Raw genomic sequence first — 19,567 nt, forward strand, 5'->3', positions numbered from 1 at the left:
ATAAGTCATTTCACAAAGACCCAGCTATAGGTAAGCTATTTTCAGAACAGGTCCGCGGGCACCTAAACTGTTCTTAGGGGGCACCCAGGTGCCGCTAACACACAGTTGGAGACCCCTGCAGTATATAATTGCACAAGCACCATTTTGTTTTCGAGCCATATGTACTATATATTGTATGGCTTGTTAGCCAAAGGTTCCCGACTCCTGTTTTACGATCTGCAGCATTGCAGTAACGACAACATTGCCAATTCATTTTAACACTAAAAGATATTTAGAATAATTAGGAACAATTTGGTGTCACCACTTGGAATCTTTTTGCGAAACACGAAAGCGACAAAGATGGCGGCTGCGAAGGCACGTCAAGCGTCCGGCGCAATTTACAAATTTCTGAGAAGCCCGTGAAGTGTCCGCGTTGAGGTATTTGCAGGGAGGTGATTGACACTAAACATTTGGTTAAATACATGCTAGCACGAAGACCGACAATGGCCTTTTCCAGCAAAATTGCTCTTTTGAGGTTTTTATTTTTTTGTACGAATAAAAGCGAGCGAGAAGACCAAAGTGGGCAGAACCACCAGAGAGCAGATTACGTCACTAAACGCAATTTTAAAAAATAAAATAAAACGGCGGCTAGGCAAGATTCTCCATTTTTGCCACAAGAGGAAGCCTTGGCTGTCTTTTTCTTTTAGCCTCTCAATTTAAAGGGACACCATGTAATAATTGGTCATTAGATGTCGCTGTATTGTGCTAACAAAAAACGAGTGCTACAAATCGCAAGGAAGAACACAAACTATGAAGACTCAAAGTGACCAAAATGCAACTATTTTCTTCTCCTTATCCTCCAACCTTTTAATAAAATAAAAAAAGGGAAGAGAAAAAAGCTAGGAAAAAATGAAGAAAAACAAACAAAAAAGAAAGAAAAAGAAAGGAAATTAAATAAAAAAGAACCAAAAAGAAAAATGAAGAAGACAAGAAAAAGGAAAAAAAGAAGAAAAGAAAAAAAACAAATGAAAAAAGAAACCAAAAGAAAAAGAAATAGAAAAAGCTTGTAAAAAATGAAGAAAAAAATTAAATAGAAAGTAAGAAAAAAGAAAATACTGTAGACAAAAAGGGAAAGGGAGAAGACAGAAGGAAAAAAGGAATGAGAAAAGAGCAAAAGAGGAAAAAGAAATGAAGAAAAAAAAGTAAGTAAAACTTAAAAACGACAAAAATAAGAGAAAAACAGGAAGCCTAGAATGATGTCATCTCCCTCTAGGTGAGCTGAAATCTTATGTCAAATAAATGCAGAATTCCTCAATTTAAATGCACATTTTTATAATAATTCATGCATTTTTGCTTATTATTGGAAAAAAAAAAAAAGTTTCTTTAATGAATTATATTTTTCTTAACCACTAGGGGGCACTAAATAATACACACTGTCCCTTTAAACAGGTCATAAAGTGACTTTTTGGTGACTTATTCATGGATTACTTGAACCTAGACTTGGCTTGATTAAATGGGGCCAAAAACGAACCGGGCAGCTTTTTGAGAGCGATCAAAGGCTGCCTGGGTCCCGTTAGTAGGTTTTCCCATCCTGGATTTGGTACGAAGCAAAGGGAGGTGAGGGTTGGGCCTCAGTATTTGAGGGCGCGGGCTCAGCAGTTGGGGGCAGCAGTCTCCGCCAGCGGCATGCTGTGCAGGACCTCGTCCAGGAGCTGCAGGGCCCGGTGCAGGTGAACCTCCACCCAGCAGGGGGTGCACTTGATACTGTGTCGGGGGTAGTCAGGTCCCCAGCCCTTCACGAAGCTCAGACGCAAAATGCACAAACGACGCAAATCGTCCACGCCAATGCCCGCCGCTGCCGATAAACCTGACAGGGAAGAAAAGTCAGAAAATTATTTGATGTTGAATCTTCATCTAGTGTTATTCCATGCTTGGCCACCAGATTATGATACAATGGTACCTCTACACACGAGCAGTGTTGGGAAAAATGGCGTTATAAATAACGCCTTTACGTAACAGTGTTATTTAGTCAGTAACGGGGTAATCTGATTGATTATTTGTTCCACTGTTACAATCCAGCTACTGTTACTGACTGTAATATCTTGATTAGGCGTATGACTTTGTCTTGTATGTATTATTGCTGGCAGGGCAGCGTCTACAGACCGCGTTCGTGTCATCCTTCTAGAAGCCTTACGGCACTTCCTTTTATAATGACAGGTACGAGTGCTTGTAAGAAACACAACAAAACATATGATATACAGTATAAAGTATATAAAGATCTTCGGCTGCTCATGTTGGTGCAGACTACAGCTGGCCTCCAGGTCTCTCCTTTTTGCATTCTGACCATGTCTCCTTCTCGCAAGTCGCGCAAGATCTTTGTTTGACGGTCAAAGTACAGTTTTTGTTGCTTTTCTCTCAGCTGGCTGTGTTCTGATCCTTTTGGTGCAAGCAATGTTGTCGATGTACTGTTGGTAGTTTTCCTTTTAGCTGCTCTCCCATTAGCAGCTGGGCTAGTGACCGTCCTAACTTCTCCAGTGGTGTATTAGAATTTTCCAAAAGGTAAATGTAGGGGTCACCACAACCACCCTCTGCTTTCTTCCACAAATGTTTACTGTTTGTATTGTCCTCTCTGCTTGTCCATTGGATTGGGCATGCCCAGGACTGGAAGTGAGATGTCTGAACTCCCACTGGTTAGCAAAGCCTTTGAACTCGGCACTGGCATATCCGTTATCAGAAATAAAAATTCACAAATGTATCAAATTCTTTTACTTTATTATTGTTTTATTTTCAACACAAGGATACTGCTGGAAGTGTGAATTTCCCTACGGGGATGAATAAAGTATCTACCGTAAATTCCGGACTATAAACCGCTACTTTTTTCTCAAACTTTCAACCCTGCGGCTTATTCAGTGATGCAGCCAATTTATGTAATTTTTCTAACAGCCGCCAGCGGCGCTCGAGTACAAAAGGTAAGATTTAGACGGGTGGAATATATGCGCTGAGGAAGACTGCAACTTCTTGGCTTGTGCATAAATTAAATTAGCGTAAACATACCCTCATCATGCAAAATGCAAAAACAAAGGCACATGACGCAGCTTTCAAGCTAATAGCAATCGAGCAGTCAGATAAAGAAGGAGGGAGCGTGTTGCTACCCTGTTTTGGAATAAGGGAGCGTGGGACGACGTCTATATGACAAAGTTTCTTTCCGACACTGAGGAAGACGACTTTGATGGCTTCAGTTCTAAGGAGGAAGATGAGGACGGTTTACCGTGATTTTTACAAGTACGCTATGTTTTTTTTAACAGAGCCGTTTACTGTGTTGCGAGCGTGTTGCTAGCGTGTTGCTACCATTAACTGCCCTGTCACAGGCACCGTTTGGGATGAAAGTTATATTATTATTATTAAAGCTTTGAAAACTCTCTCGGTCTTTCTTTGTAAATATGTGTAACCATGTATAATATGAATTTGCAACTGTATATTTTTGTAATGTATTTATTTCAGACACTTACACAAGCACGGGCAAATAAAAAAGAAGAAGAAACAAACTCAGGGTGACGGGAAGTGGGGACCGGTAAAGGTGAGTGTTTGTGGACGCGGCGGACAATAGTGGATATATATTTTTCCCACCCTTACCTTTGGAAATATACACTTTTTTCCTTGGATTACTTTCACGGGACCCAGACTCTGCAGGTCTGCATCAAACCTTAAGTACCGGTATCATTTTCCGTTCATTTTGCCGGCTGTGATTTTTGGACTGTGTACTTTTATGAAGGACATTCAGTTTTAATCGCGGGACTTTAAGTCGGGTTTGGGTTAATTTTGTCTTTATGTTACATTTTTCTAATGTGGGCGCATGGCGCTTATATACACGTGCGGCTTGTGTAAGTACAAAATCGGTTTTCCTCTTAAAATGTGGTGGGTGCGGCTTATTATCAGGTGCGCTCTGTAGTCCGGAATTTACGGTATCTATCTATCTAACCCCAAAATCCTTTTCGACACTATAGCATCGCTAACGAGGCAACAGATTATTCCAGATAGTTCTACCCATTCAGCCCATGATTTTATGGTCTTCTTTAATAAGAAGATTGAACGCATACGGGAAGAAATTTCTAAAGACAATGTTAATACATCACTTATTAAAGGTCTGAAATCTATAGATGCGTGACATGGTGGCTGTCCAGGGATTTTTTCCCGATTTAGTGATCTGTCACTTTATATATTTAAACAGGTGTGGAATACGGCTAAACCGACTACTTGCCTGTTTGACCCACTTCCGGGTTTGCTGATTAAAGGTAATTTTGGGGTCCTTGGACCTTCAGTTCTAAATATTATCAACATATCACTCTCCTCTGGTGTAGTTCCAGCGGCTTTTAAGTCCGCTGTTATTAAACCTACACTGAAACGACCCAACCTTGATCCAGAAAGCTTTGTGTCATCCTCCTTTAGGCCTTACGGCACTTCCTTTTATCCTGACATGTACGAGTGCCTGTAAGGTACAGTCACGTGACCGAGCTCTATACACAAAGCATATGATATATAAATTATATAAAAATATATGACACTGACAGTCAAAAGCTGTGCGTTACGTACATTCATGTATATTTTTGAGCATTTTATGTACGTTTTGTGCGTAAATCTAAAATCCTAAATCTAAACGGCTGCTAATTTGACTTTTTGCACTACTGGCAGTTCTTTATAGCTTGCCACTCCTTGCACAATTGCTCTCTGCACTATTGTACTTACAGCGTTATTGTTACAATGTTAATGTTACTGTTTACCTGACTTGTTAACCTGACTGCCCATTTTGCACATCTGGTTAGCTACTCCTCTTGCACTATCGGCACTATGGTAAAATACTATACGTAGCCATAATACAATACAACTTTTACTTATATCTGTACATTCAAGGAAACTGGGCGGGTCAGATGTATCGACATTTCGTTCTCTATACACGTGTACTAGAATGACAATAAAGTAGATCTGATCTGATCTGATCTGTTTACGTAGGTTTTTGTACGTTTATGTATATTTCTATTTCGTGTGTGTTTATTTACATGCTGATTGCTATTTCATTATATTTTTTACTGTTTAATATTGTTGCACTTCAAGTGTAAGATATATCTGATGCTGGTGAGGTGCAATAAATATTTAAAGGTTGTATAACACAACTGCTTGTCTGTTCTTCTCTAATCACCTGACTCGAATGCTGCTCAGAAAATTTCAAATTATTTGACATACAACAACTTTTTTTTTTAAGTAGCAGAAATAGTACTTACTTTTACTACAGTAATTTTGTTAATAACTGAGTTACTTTTTGGAAGTAGTGAGTAACTATCACCAATGACTTTTTTAAAGTAACGTGACCAACACTGTGCATTAGCAGTTACTGTACACTTAAAATTCAAATTACTGTAATTTTAAATGAGTGAGAACACACCAAATCACAGCACATTTTTTTTGCCTTTTTCAGTTTTCATTTATCTATGTTAATGGACCCATGTGGGGGAGAATGGAACTAGAAAGAGGGATAATCAAAACAGTACGGGCACAAAACAACTAACAATACCAGCTTCTCTTGACTATCCTGTTTTTTTGCAACAGGAATACTGTATAACCTTCCTCGAAAAAGATTGCAGCGAGGTGCTGCATAAATGTTTCTGCGGATTTGTGTTTGGCATTTGCTGCTTCCCGATTGCACTCCTTGGCTTGGTCACACGTGAACTGGAATTTCCTTTGTAAAGCGAGCAACATTTTGGTAAAAAAAAAAAAAAAAACAATGTATCAAAATTCTGGTGTGTAAAGGCTCTCGTAAAATGTACAACTAAACTATGATTGCCCTTCAGTCCTTATATAGTGGCGATCTGGGTTGTAGCGATGTCGTTCGTGAATGAAAGGCTCTTTGAATTAAATGACGAGAGCTGGCTTCCCACCAACGAGGAGTTGGCTCCCATCGAAACTCACTTTCACGCACGCACGCACGCACACACGAAGAGGCTCATGACCGGTTAATATTAACAGCGTCATCTCTGTGTACTTTGTTGAATATAAACAATTTGAGAGTTTAAATGAGGTAAAAGTACACTGTATGTTTAAACCGCAAAGGTTATTCAGTGTTCTCGTTTGCCCGCGTACCTGCGTCCTAGACGCATCATTTTTGCTGGGGACGCAACGTTTTTGACACCAAATTGTCATTATTACCTGATTACTTTTTTTTTGTTTTTAACAAAGATTTACCGCACTCCAAACTTTTCGTCAGGCAGATCCGCCATCCGCCATTGTTGTTTTTGGTCTCGCGCCGATCTCGGCAAACGAGATCTCGTTGCTTCGAGATGACGTCATTGTTGTGGCGGTTGTCAAGTGAAAGAGAAGTATGCCTCCAAAAAAACAGTTGGTACTAGTTGCAAATCAACAAAAAATTGGTAATTTCATAACACAGAAAGTAGTAACAACGGCAATAATTACGGCACGAAAAAACGGCGGAAAAATTCTTCAGAAGACCGCGAAGGCAAGGAAAACATTTTGAAGCGAACGATTCGACGAAAGAAAATAAACAAAAGAATACTCCGAGCAAGAAAAGGACTTTTCTGCCAGAATGGACTAAGTTATATTACTGGTGACGCTATGAGGAGGATGATAATGGATTGGACCTTGAGAAGGCATTACAACTATAGCGGGACAGCAAACCACAAAAAATATATGAACTGAAAAATTTGAAGTGATAACTGCTTTGTATTACCAATTAACTGTGATGATTAAAACTGCAAGAATATATAAATATTTCAGCAATATTATTTTGTATAGTGTACAATATTGTGAACTGAAAAATCTGAAGTGATAACTGCTTTGTATTACCAATTAACTGTGATGAGTAAAACTGAATGAAAATATAGATTAATATAATTATTTCAGCAATAATATTTTGTATAATGTACAATATTGTTGTGAACTGAAAAATCTGAAGTGATAACTGATTTGTATAACCAATACACTGTTATGATTAAAACTGAATGAATATATAGATTTATGTTATATATTTGTCGCCAATTTACAATTTCAACTGCGATAACACTAAATTTTGGGGACCCATAGATCTCTGTTGGGACCCATAGATTTTTGAGCATGCGAGTCCCTGGGACCCATCACTTTTCAGAGGTAAAATGAATACTGGTTATTATAATAGAATAATACATTTTCAAAATGAATTCCTTTGGCGCATAATGTTTTGTTATCATTGGTAACATATCATTGAAAACGAAAAAATCTGAAGGACCCAGAGAGACGTCTCTTTTCAGTGAGCCGAGCCAAAAGAACCGCTTTTCTCAAAAGAGCCACAGTTCCCCTAGCAACTGTGTTGAGACTCACTGAGTGCTGGCGCAATGCCCCCCACGCTGCCTGGTCCTGGGATGCTGCCCACCACGGCGGCAGCCTGGGCGGCGGCGGCAGCCTGGGCTGTCGCAGCTTGCTGCTGCATTTGGCGGTGACACTGTCGAAGGTCGAACACCTGGCGGGTACCAAACACATCGCATTATTTGGACGAGTACGAACTAGGTGGCGGGCCCAGGCCCGTACTGGGCGCACCTTGATGTAGGCCCCGGGGTAGATCTTGTGCACGGCATCACCCGGGGCTCTTCCCGCCTCCCGGTCCAGGTAGAAACTCTGGACGAAGACAGCGTGATCGCTCATGCAGCGCATCCAAACGTCGCCCTCGCCTCGACATTCGAGTTGCACACCCTTGCCAATGTGTAAACTGCAAGAAATACAACGTAAGGGCGTGTGTATATATATATACATATATATATATATATTCATACATATATATACACATATACACCCATCCATCTATCCATTATCTGCACTGCTAATCCTCAGTAGGGTCGTGGGGGTGCTGTAGCCCATCCCAGCTGTCTTCTGGCAGTGGGCAGGGGACACCCTGAACCGGTTGCCAGCCAGTTGCAGGGCACACAGAGACAGATAACTTACTCATTAACACCTAAGAACAATTTGGACCGGCCAATTAACCTGACATGCATGTATTTGGGATGTGGGAGGAAACCGGAGTGCCCGGAGTAAACGCACACAAGCACGGGGGTAACATGCAAACTTCACAACTGTGTCGCACACGCGCTAACCACTGCGCTGCCATGCTGCTACATAAATATTATTATATATATATATATATATATATATATATATATATATATATAATATACATATACAGTACATGTACAGTGAAGAAAAAAAGTATTATTTCAACACCCTGCTATTTTGCTATTTCTCCCACTTAGAAATCATGGAGGGGGTGAAATTTTCATCGTAGGTGGACATCCACTGTGAGAGAGATAAACTATAAAGAAAAATCCAGAAATCACAATACATGATTTTTTTTTGTCACGATTTATTTGTGTGATATAGCTGCAAATAAGTATTTGAACACCTGAGAAAATGAATGTCAATATTTGGTACAGTAGCCTTTGTTAGCTATTACAGAGCTCGAACGTTTCCTGTAGTCATTCACCAGGTTTGCACACACGGCAGGAGGGATCTTGGCTGACTCTACACAGATCTTCTCTAGATCAGTCAGGTTTTTGGGCTGTCGCTGAGAAACACGGAGTTTGTACTCCCTCCAAAGATTTTCGATTGGGTTCAGGTCTGGAGACTGTCTGGGCCATGCTAGAACCTTGATATGCTTCTCACGGAGCCACTCCTTGGTTTTCCTGGCTGTGTGCTTCGGGTCGTTGTCGTGTTGGAAGACCCAGCCACAACCCATCTTCAATGCTCTAACTTAGAGAAGGAGGTTGTTCCCCAAAATCTCACAAAACACGGCCGCCAGTCATCCTCTCTTTATTGCAGTGCACTCATCCTGTCCCATGTGCAGAAAAACATCCCCAAAGAATTATGACCAAAAAGTTCCATTTTGGGCTCATCTGACCACAAAACTTCCTCCCATGACTCCTCTGAATCATCCAAATGGTCATATGAAAACTTAAGACGGGCCCTTACATTTGCTGGTTTAAGCAGGTAAAACTTCGTGCCATGCATGATTTCAAACCATGACGTCTTAGTGTATTACCTACAGTAACTTTGGAAACGGCGTTCCCAGCTCTTTTCAGGTCATTGACCAAATCCTGTCGTGTATTTCCGGGCTGATTCCTTACCTTTCTCAGAATCAATGAGATGCCACGAGGTTATATCTTGCATGGGTCTCCACTCCGATCGAGGTTGACCGTCATGTTTAGATTCTTCCATTTTCTAATGATTGCAGTGGCTCAGGAGGTAGAACGCTCGTCTTGGGATAAAGAGATCGCAGTTCAAATCCCGGCTCCTCTGTGTTACATGTCGAAGTGTCCTTGGGTAAGACACTGAACCCCTAATGCCCCCAATAAGCAGGTTAGCGCCTTACATGGCTGCACGAAGTCTTGACTTGAAAAGCGCTATATAAATGCAGATCATTTAATTTCAATGACAATAAAGACAAATTTAATTTTAACGTTTTGCACAGATGAAGCTTCATCTAGAGTTATTCCACACTTGGCCACTAGAAGGTGATACAGTGGTACCTCTAAATATGATCAGTTTTTATTTCCATTGTTAGATGTTTCTGGCATCGTGAGTTAAATTAGTGTGGTAATAAGATAAAATATTATGCATAACGAGTGCTTGAGTTTTGGCAATCTCACCTCCATGTTCTATTCCCATTCAATATAATGCTTTGCGATTATGGTGAGCAATATTTTTCAATTGATCAATCACTGCCCGAATGTTGTATTATACCATAGTAAGGTGCACACATAAATACTGTGGGCATTTCTAATCTTATCCACTAAATTTTCTGGTATACAGTATCTATAAGGTGCACCAGGTTATAAGGCGCACTTTTACATTTTGGGCCAAGTTAGGGTTTTTAGGAGCACTTTATAGTCTTTGTTACTACTATGTTATTATCGGGTTGTCATTATTAGAGGTTAGCTAGGCTCAATCAAGAAATTCCATTTCTTAGCAAATCACAGTGACCCATGACCTATTGTCAGAACTGTCTGCGGGCTAATCAGGTGGTCTTTATGGGGCACCATGTTGGATATCCCTGGACTTCCAGTTCTTTGTGTCTTCAATTCTGCAAGTGGGGGTGGTGGGTTTCAATCCCACCAGTAGTTTTGAAAGCTATTTCATTGGCGTACCGGGCTCTTTCGCTGGCGTCGGTGCGGTGTACGTTACTCAATTGTCCAAGACAGAATCGGTCGCCGCCCGACGGGTCCACGTAGCCGTCCACCGTCACTAACGGGCAACTGGCGGGCACCTTGAACATCTCCCCCACAAACACGTCCATTTCGAAGTACGAGATGGAACACCAGAACTCCGGCCCTGCTTGCAACAAAAAAAAAGACAGTACGTATCAGGGCTGTTTGTTGTGTCATGCAAAGATTTCAGGTAAAGGCTGTGTAGTATAAAAAAGTTTGAATGAGTTAAAAGTTCATGGCAGAGTGGATTTTCTTTTTATTATAATTCAATGGTATAATGGATTTAAAAAAAAACATATTAATTTATTTTGTGCATAATATTATATCATTATTAGTAATATACTGAATAAAGGGACCCCAAAAATCCTTTCCTTCTTTTATTTTTATTTTTTTCCTTTTTTTTTGTTTCTTCCCCAAGCTTTTTTTTCTTCTTGTTTCCCTATTTTTCCCTCATTTGTTGTCCATTTTCCTTAACTATTTTATTTTGCTTCTTTTCTTTTTTTTCTAGCTTTTTAATTATTTTTTCTTATTCTTTATTTTTCCTGCTTGTTTTCTTATTTTTCTCTCTTCTTCTTTTTTAAAATTCTTTTTCCTATCTTTTACTTTTACTTGCTTCATAATTTCTATCCATTTTCTCTTCTTTTTTCCGCACATGATGCGTTCTTTTGTTTCCTTTTTCCTAGCTTTTTCTATTTGCTTATGTTTTCCTCTTCTTATTATATTTTCCATTTTTTTTACTTCTTTTTTTCTTTTTCCCTTTTCTTTTATTCTCGTCCCTAGCTTTGTACTTCTTTTTTTCTTGCTTTATTATTTTTTTCTCTCTTTTTTCCCATTTTTATCTTATTTTTTTTCTTCCTTTGTTTGACAAATTTCATTTTCAGACTCCCATTACTTTTAGTTTTCTTTGGGTGGGCAGAGCATGTCCATGGGTGGGTACTGCCTACCCCTGACCCCCTGGTAATGCTCCTGGTACCCTTTATAATTGACAAACAAATATTGGCTTGGTTGGGAAAGGACAAGCAACGAAAGGCAGCCTATATTAAAAATATATGACAAAAGACTCTTTTAGGGGGTGAACGCCCTTTAGTGCAGAAAATACAGTAAGTTCTGTACCCTGTAGTGCAGAAAATAATGTCATTTGAATATTTTGAATATTTGGTTAAGTTAGCGCCTTGAGGCTGTTGTTTGGTTTGACTGACTAAACTAGAAAAAAATAGACAGTGAACTGTTTAATACGCTTGAAGAAAAATTGTCATATTTTAAAATGGTCAGTACTAGTGCTAGGAAAATATTGAAGTGACATGGTGTTTTATTCAGCACCATCTAATGCTAGTAAAAAACAATATTGATTTAAATAATAGTCAAAAATACATGAATTATGATATAAATGTGCATTCTTTTTTAATATTCGTATGTCAAGAAATGTGTATTTATTTGACAGAAGATTAGGCTCATCTAGAGGGAACTGACATCGTGGTCGGTCATTTTGCTGCTACAGGTACCCCCATAACCAAAAACCATGTGAAAGGCCAAAAAACAAAAATAAAAAAATGTAGCTTTCTGTTCAGTATGAGTCTCTGTAGTTTTTATTCTTTAATGTGCTGCCTAGCCCTCTTTTTTGGTTACATGACCCATAAAGCCACAACTAACGGTCAAATATTACAGTGTCCCTTTACCTAATTGCTTAACATTCAGCAGGCCGGCGGACTGTTGGTAAACAAAGTCGTGTCTGTACGATGTCACCAGTCAGTGAAATACATCATGCCACATATCATTGGAAAGCTTAAATTCTTGGGTTTCAAAATATAAAACATATAACCACTTCAAAAATGTACTCATCACAGAAACATTACAATCAGTCTAAAACAAGATACTTGAAAACTACAAAACCTGTTAGCTCACCTGTAATGCCTCCTGGGAGTCAGTTCATGATACCATTCTCGGCAAACATAGTCTTTTAACATCCTCGAGAGTCCAGTTAATCCAACCGTGTAAAATATTTACCCCAAAACACACGATAATGCCGACCGATATAAAAAAATCCGCCTGAAAGCATTTCTGCATCGTTGGCCGTTCCTTGTTGCAATCCTTCTGTCTGACAAATAATTCCCGTTTACAAACAAACAGACTCATCAGATGACTTCTGGTATTCTCTGAACTTTTGATTGACATCACTCTTGGCCAATTGAAAGCTTTTTTCACGGACCTTAATCTGTGACAACCTATGACGTCATGACCAATTTGGCTTTAAAACCTTAAACCAATAGTGACTGATTCTAATGTAGAGTCACTAAAAATTACCAGTGTAATTTTAAGTAATTTTACAAGCAGTAAAAAAATCAGAGCTGAAATAAAAAGTGTGCAAATGCAAAGTTAGATTAAGCACAAGAATTACGTGTAAGTGTGCACAATCATGGATTGACTTCTAGAAAGAGAAGTGAAACATTGACAACTCTTTCACAATGTCTAAAAATTGGCCAAAGTAAAATACACTCATGCAAAGTTTTTAGCATTGTGAACTGGTCGTCTCCAAACGGCCACTTTAGAAAATGCCTAGAAAAATGTGTAAAATACAATGTTAATTTTTTTCAGATAGTGATCAAATTTGACAAGGCAAGGCTTCAAGCTATTGTCTCGCCTGTTTTCCAGCTAGGACGACCATGGTACACTCATGTGCAGGCACTTGATTGCAAAAAAAAATGTGTGTCCCAACTTGGTTTACTCATTGTTTGTAGGACCTGCAGTGATTAATGCAGTTTGTGACAAAACTTCAGAGTGTTAACCTTTCAAAAGAAACCAAAAAGTGTCCATATCCTCCAAACGGTTCAAGAACAGCTTTCAATTTACTTTGGGATACACATCTTGGATTGGGATTTTGGGCGAAATTTACAGGAATGGTAAGGGGTTACCTGCTCCTTCGATGGTAGCATCTATCAAACAAAAGTTTGTCCATTTTAAAATAAAAGCTCAAGAACAAGTGATACTGTTTTACCTGGGTGACTGCATCCAGACACAGAAAGGGCGCTTGAAGCGTGATGCTGCTGGGACCCTTTCAAGGAAAAAATAAAATGCTATTGCTTGCATCATGAAAGACTGAGTCGGTGTGGGTTGTCTTACAATGCTGGCTTGGAGGCTGAAGGGGCATGGCTTGATGGCTCCGCCCATTTTGTGCCAGCGGAGTGTAGGACGCCGTGCTGCTGCCAGTCCAAACGGCTGCAAAGCACAAAACGAAGGGCGGAGTTTGGGAGAGTCGTCAACCAATCAATGGTGTTTCCCATACCTTAGGAAGATTCATGGCTAAATTCAAGCACTTTTCAAGCTTTTTCAAGCACAATTTTTTTATATATACATTCACACATAAATATATATATATATATATATTATTCACACATAAATATATATATATATATATATATATATATATATATATATATATACTGGACTGTCTCAGAAAATTAGAATATTGTGATAAAGTTCTTTATTTTCTGTAATGCAATTAAAAAAACAAAAATGTCATACATTCTGGATTCATTACACATCAACTGAACTATTTCAAGCCTTTTATTATTTGAATATTGCTGATTTTGGCTTACAGCTGAAAAAAACTCAAAAATCCTATCTCAAAATATTAGAATACTTCCTCAGACCAAGTAAAAAAATAATTTTATAACAGCAAAACTAAATCAAACATTTGAAAATGTCCATTGATGCACTCAGTACTTGGTTGGGAATCCTTTTGCACGGATTACTGCATCAATCCGGCGTGGCATGGAGGCAATCAGCCTGTGGCATTACTGAGGTGTTATTGATGCCCAGGATGCTTCGATAGCGGCCTTCAGCTCATTTGCATTTGCAGGTCTGGTGTCTTTCATCTTCTTCTGAACTATACCCCACAAATTCTCGATAGGGTTCAGGACAGGGGAATTAGCAGGCCAATCAAGGACAGTGATGCCATGGTCAGTGCACCAGTTACTGGTGGTTTTGGCACTGTGGGCAGGTGCCAGATCATGCTGGAAAATGAAATCCTCATCTCCATAGAGCTTTTCAGCAGATGGAAGCATGTAGTGCTCTAAAATCTCTTGGTACACAGTTGCATTTACTCTGGACTTGATGAAACATAGTGGACCAACACCAGCAGCTGACATGGCTCCCCAAACCATTGCTGACTGTGGGAACTTCACACTGGATTTCAAGCAACTTGGATTTTGCTCCTCTCCAGCCTTTCTCCAGACTCTGGCGCCTTGACTTCCAAATGAAATGCAAAACTTGCTTTCGTCTGAAAAGAGGACTTTGGACCACTCTGCAACTGTCCAGTGCTTCTTCTCCATAGCCCAAGTCAGACGCTTCTTCCGTTGTCTTGAGTTCAGAAGTGGCTTGACCATGGGAATACGGCTATTGTAGCCCATTTCCCGGACACGTCTGTGAACTGTGGCTATTGATACCTGGACTCCAGCTTCAGCCCACTGTCTTTGAAGCTCCCTCAAATTCTGGAAGCGGCTCTTCTTCACAATTTTGTTAAGGCTGCAGTCATCTCTCTTGGTTGTGCAGCGTTTCCGGCCACATTTTTCCCTTCCAACAGACTTTTTGTGGATATGCTTTGAAACTGCACTCTGTGAACAGCCTGCTCTTTGAGAAATTTCTTTTTGTGTCTTACCCTCCTGATGGAGGGTATCAATGATGGTCCTCTGGACAGCAGTCAGATCAGCAGTGATTTAGGTTACTGAACCAAGCTGAGTGTTTTTAAGGCTCAGGAAACCCTCGCAAGGTGTTTCGAGTTAATTAGATGATTCAGTTCATGATTAGTTGAATAGCCTACTTGTATACTTTTTCATGATATTCTAATATTTTGAGATAAGATTTTTGAGTTTTCTTAAGCTGTAAGCCAAATTCAGCAATATTAAAATAATAAAAGGCTTGAAATAGTTCAGTTGATGTGTAATGAATCCAGAATGTATGACATTTTTGTTTTTTTAATTGCATTACAGAAAATAAAGAACTTTATCACAATATTCTAATTTTCTGAGACAGTCCAGTATATATATACATATGTATGAATATATGGATATATGTATATATGTATACATGTATATATACTATTACATACACTTCTAATCAGTGCAACTTCTGCAGTCACTCGAACAGTGACTGTAGCCTTTAACCAGGAGAAGATGTCGTGAGGTGGTGTCCAACAGTCACTGGGCGTTTCGACCCTTAACCACAACGCCCTCAAGTTGGCGGGCCGGCAGTGATGGCCAGTCACTGTCCATCTTCTCCTGGTCCCCAGCTAAACTCCTCTCTCCTACTCCAGAGCCAACAAGAGGCTCTCTCCGCGGCTTCCCCCACCCTTTTGGCAGCTGCTTTTCTCTCCCTTCCACTTATTCCCAGAGCTATTAATGTGTCCCATACAGACTGTGCTGGTAAGCCCCTGCACCCGACCTCCACTGGGAATAGCCAGGTCTGCCATCCCTTGTCCCTGCACTGTTGGACCAGCTCTTGATAATTGGTGTTTTTCCTTTCATGGGCTTCGCTGCATCCTTCTTCCCATGGTACAGTTAGCTCAATCAGGATGATTTTTTAGCCTCTTCTGACCAAATCACACCTCAAGGAAGTTTGGACTACCTGGGGAAAGTGTAATTTCCTTCCCAGGACTACCTTTATCTCCCACGCTGGTGCTGTTTGCAGGAGGCTCTTTTTGGTCTTCTTGGAGGATGCTGGTTTCTTCCCTTCCCTGACGAACTGGATGGAATGTATTGGACTGGGTTGAGGTTGGTGCTTCTTCTGCCTTTCCTGCTCCAAGATGTAAGCCAGTGCACCGAGGACCTTGTCATGGCGCCAGCGGTATCTGCCCTGGCTAAGAGCAATCTGGCATCCTGCCAGAATATGCGCCAGTGTCCCTCTCCCACCACATAGCCTGCACGTTGGGTCCTCCCTCAACCCCCACCTGTACAGGTTGGTTGGTGTTGGAAGAGTATCGTACACTGACCGGAGCAAGAAAGCGATCCGGAACGGTTCCAACCTAAAGAGTTCTGGCCAGGTGATCCTTCGCTTTGGTAGGTCCCACTTCGTCCAGGCTCCTTGGACTCCAAGCTCCACTGCCCTGGACCACCTGCCTTCGTCCTCCAGTTGACGGACCTCGGCCTGCACCATGTCTCTCCTCTGCCTTGGATCAGCTTTTGACCATTGCTGGAAATGAGTAGACCCTAATCACTGACGCCCTACGCATGCATTTCCGATGAGATCTTTCAACCTCAACCTGCCTTATGCCTGATGTACTTGGCTGTCTGCTGCCCATTTACGCCCCGATCTTGTAATCACGCCCGCGCCCCTAACTATCTCATCGCTAGAATCTTTGAGCATCATGACCGCCCTACACTTGGCCACCTTGAACTCTTCCACAACCGAAGACAGGGGAATCTGCAGCTGCCCCGACCTGATGTAAAGCCCTAAACTAATGTATGTATATATATATATATATATATATATATATATATACATATGTAAGACTACTTACAACAAAGTCAGATAGTTCTTTGTTCCTTTGTCTCTTTGTTTCCTTATCCTCACTGTAAATGTGGAACTGGAGTCGTCCAATTTCGTTGTCACAGCATATCCATGTTGTAACAATGACAATAAAGGCATATTCTATTCTATTCTATTCTATATACACATAAATATACATATACACATAAATATTCATACATATACATATATATACAGATACATTTATATACATATACATGTATATATATTTTTTCAAGATGGCGGCGCGTCTATACGCTGCGGCTTCACGTGTCCCTCCAGTGAATCTTTTTACTTTAAGTGTTCTTTAATCTCTCATCTTTTCTTTGATAAATACCTGCTCGGCAACTATCACCTTAAGTCGCCAGGAACTTATTAACCTGGGTCTAAGATTAGATTTCGACTCATTTCACGATTACAACACCAACAACAACATCCCTAAGGACATACGAAGACCACCGGGATCTCCCTGGGTGATCTGCCCGCCCAACAAGCGAGGAGATGGCAGAGGGAACGTAAACAAAAACGAGGCTCCCGGGGAGGCTTAGCGGAGAAGCTAAAAAGACGACCACACCGACAAGCGCTTCCGAGTATCTTCCTGACCAACGCCAGATCCATCGTACACAAAATCAGTGAACTTGAGCTGCGGATAGCTACCAAAAGCTTCGTACGGAATAGCAATATTTTTGTGATCACGGAGTCTTGGCTTGACCCGCGGATCCCCGACGCTGCAGTCCAGCTAGCAGGACGCACGCTACACCGATACGATCGCAACGAAGACTCCGGCAAAAAAAGAGGTGGGGGACTATGCATTTACGTACATAATGCGTGGTGCAATAACAGCAGAATTATTGATACACACTGCTCGCCAGATATAGAGTTTCTGGCGGTATCGTGTAGACCATTCTATATACCGCGAGAGCTAACTGTGCTCATTGTGATAGCTGTTTACATTCCTCCGGATGCTAAAGCTAGCACAGTGCTAAACCTCCTGCTCGCTGCCATCAACAAACAACAGCTTGCACACCCCGACGGAGCTTTCATTATCGCTAGTGACTTTAATAAGGCATGTTTAAGGACTGTTCTTCCAAAATTCTTTCAACATGTGAACTGTGCAACAAGGGGTGAAAAAACTTTGGACCGCGTTTACAGCAACATCAAGAACGCATACAAAGCTTCCCCCCTCCCACACCTAGTAAATTCTGATCACCTATGCCTATCCCTCACCCCCTCATACACACCCATCCGAAGAACAAAGCCTGTAACGAGGACAATACAAACGTGGCCTGAGGGAGCCCTCTCCAAGCTGCAGGACTGTTTTGATCAAACTTGCTGGGAGGTATTTGAACACCATGACCTCCAGAAATTCACTGACACTGTTTTATCCTACATCCGATACTTACTGCAAGGATGAAGTCACAGTAAATAAAAAAATCAAGGTCTACCCAAATCAAAAACCCTGGATGTCCAGGGAGGTGCGCACCCTCCTCAAACACCGCAACACCGCCTTCAGGTCTGGAGACAAGGCTCTTTACGGGGTGGCCAGGGCTGACCTGAAGAGAGGCATCAAGAAAGCAAAAGCAGCCTACACAAGGAAGATCGAGCACCTCTTTGCTGGAAATGACCCGAGGAGGATGTGGCAGGGCCTTAAACACATCACCAACTTCAGAGGGCACAACCTGGCAACTGTTGAGGCTGAAGCTTCACTAGCTGCAGACCTCAATCAGTTCTTCGCTCGCTTTGAAGCTGGAAGGCCACAAACAGCCACATCACACCCACCAACAACCAGCAGCAACTCACTCACATTTCAGGAGCACGAAGTTAGGCGTGCGCTGAAAACCATAAACCCCAGGAAGGCAACTGGCCCGGATGGAGTACCAGGGAGGGTACTCAGGGACTGTTCCGATCCGCTGGCTGGGGACTTCACCACCATCTTCACCCGGTCCCTGTCACAGGCGACCGTCCCACCTTACCTCAAAACCTCCACCATCATTCCCATCCCCAAAAAGTCAGCAGTGGAAAGCCTCAACGACTACAGGCCTGTCGCTCTTACGCCTGTGGTCATGAAGTGCTTCGAGAGGTTAGTGTCCCAGCACATCAAAAACTCCCTGCCACTCACACTGGAGACCCCACCAGTTTGCCTACAGGGCAAACCGCTCCACTGACGACGCCATAAACACAGCACTTCACACCGTGCTGAAACACCTGGACCACCGGGGGAGCTACGTCAGAATGGTCTTTCTGGACTTCAGCTCAGCCTTCAACACCATTATCTTGGAGATCCTGGTGGAGAAACTTGCACACCTATGACTCTCTCCCTCCATCTGCCACTGGATAATGGACTTCCTTTCCAACCCCCCACAGTCCGTGAAACTCGGTACCCACGTCTCTCCCACCCTAACACTGAACACTGGCTCCCCCCAAGGTTGTGCACTGAGCCCCCTGCTTTTCACCCTCTACAGCTCCGACTGCTCACCGACCCACCCCACAAACACTATAATTAAGTTCGCTGACGATACCACCTTGATCAGCCTCATCTCTGAAGGGGACGAGACGGCATACAGGGATGAGGTGGAGCCACTTTCAACGTGGTGTTCGGAAAACCACCTCATACTGAACACCACAAAAACAAAATAACTGATTCTGGATTTCAGAAGGAATGGCAGGAATCCAGAACCACTCATCATAAAAGGAGACTGTGTAGAGAGAGTCCACTCCTTCAAATTTCTGGGTGTGCACATCTCCGACGACCTCTCCTGGTCTGCAAACACCAGAGCAGTGGTAGGGAAGGCCCAGCAGTGACTGCACTTCCTGAGATTGCTCAGGAAAAATAA

The 19,567-nt window shown here is 41.5% G+C and overlaps 1 protein-coding gene across 2 annotated transcripts in view; it reads right to left on the reverse strand.

Moving 5' to 3' along the window:
• Positions 1–1,290: 1,290 nt before the first annotated feature.
• The window catches only part of LOC148370588 (SMAD family member 4-like), a 55,457-nt gene continuing 37,180 nt past the window's right edge, over positions 1,291–19,567 (reverse strand). For both annotated transcript variants that reach the window (XM_088328250.1, XM_088328249.1), the window contains exons 8-13: positions 13,332–13,427; positions 13,207–13,263; positions 10,155–10,338; positions 7,558–7,726; positions 7,342–7,480; positions 1,291–1,846 (exon numbers count right to left, since the gene is read on the reverse strand). In XM_088328250.1, the coding sequence (XP_088184376.1) occupies positions 1,632–1,846; positions 7,342–7,480; positions 7,558–7,726; positions 10,155–10,338; positions 13,207–13,263; positions 13,332–13,427 (860 nt within the window). In that variant the 3' untranslated portion in view covers positions 1,291–1,631. The remainder of the gene's footprint in view (positions 1,847–7,341; positions 7,481–7,557; positions 7,727–10,154; positions 10,339–13,206; positions 13,264–13,331; positions 13,428–19,567) is intronic.

This window comes from Urocampus carinirostris, chromosome 2 (genome assembly GCF_059441175.1).
Source record: "Urocampus carinirostris isolate Australia breed hairy pipefish chromosome 2, RoL_Ucar_1.0, whole genome shotgun sequence".
Classification (NCBI taxonomy): domain Eukaryota; kingdom Metazoa; phylum Chordata; class Actinopteri; order Syngnathiformes; family Syngnathidae; genus Urocampus; species Urocampus carinirostris.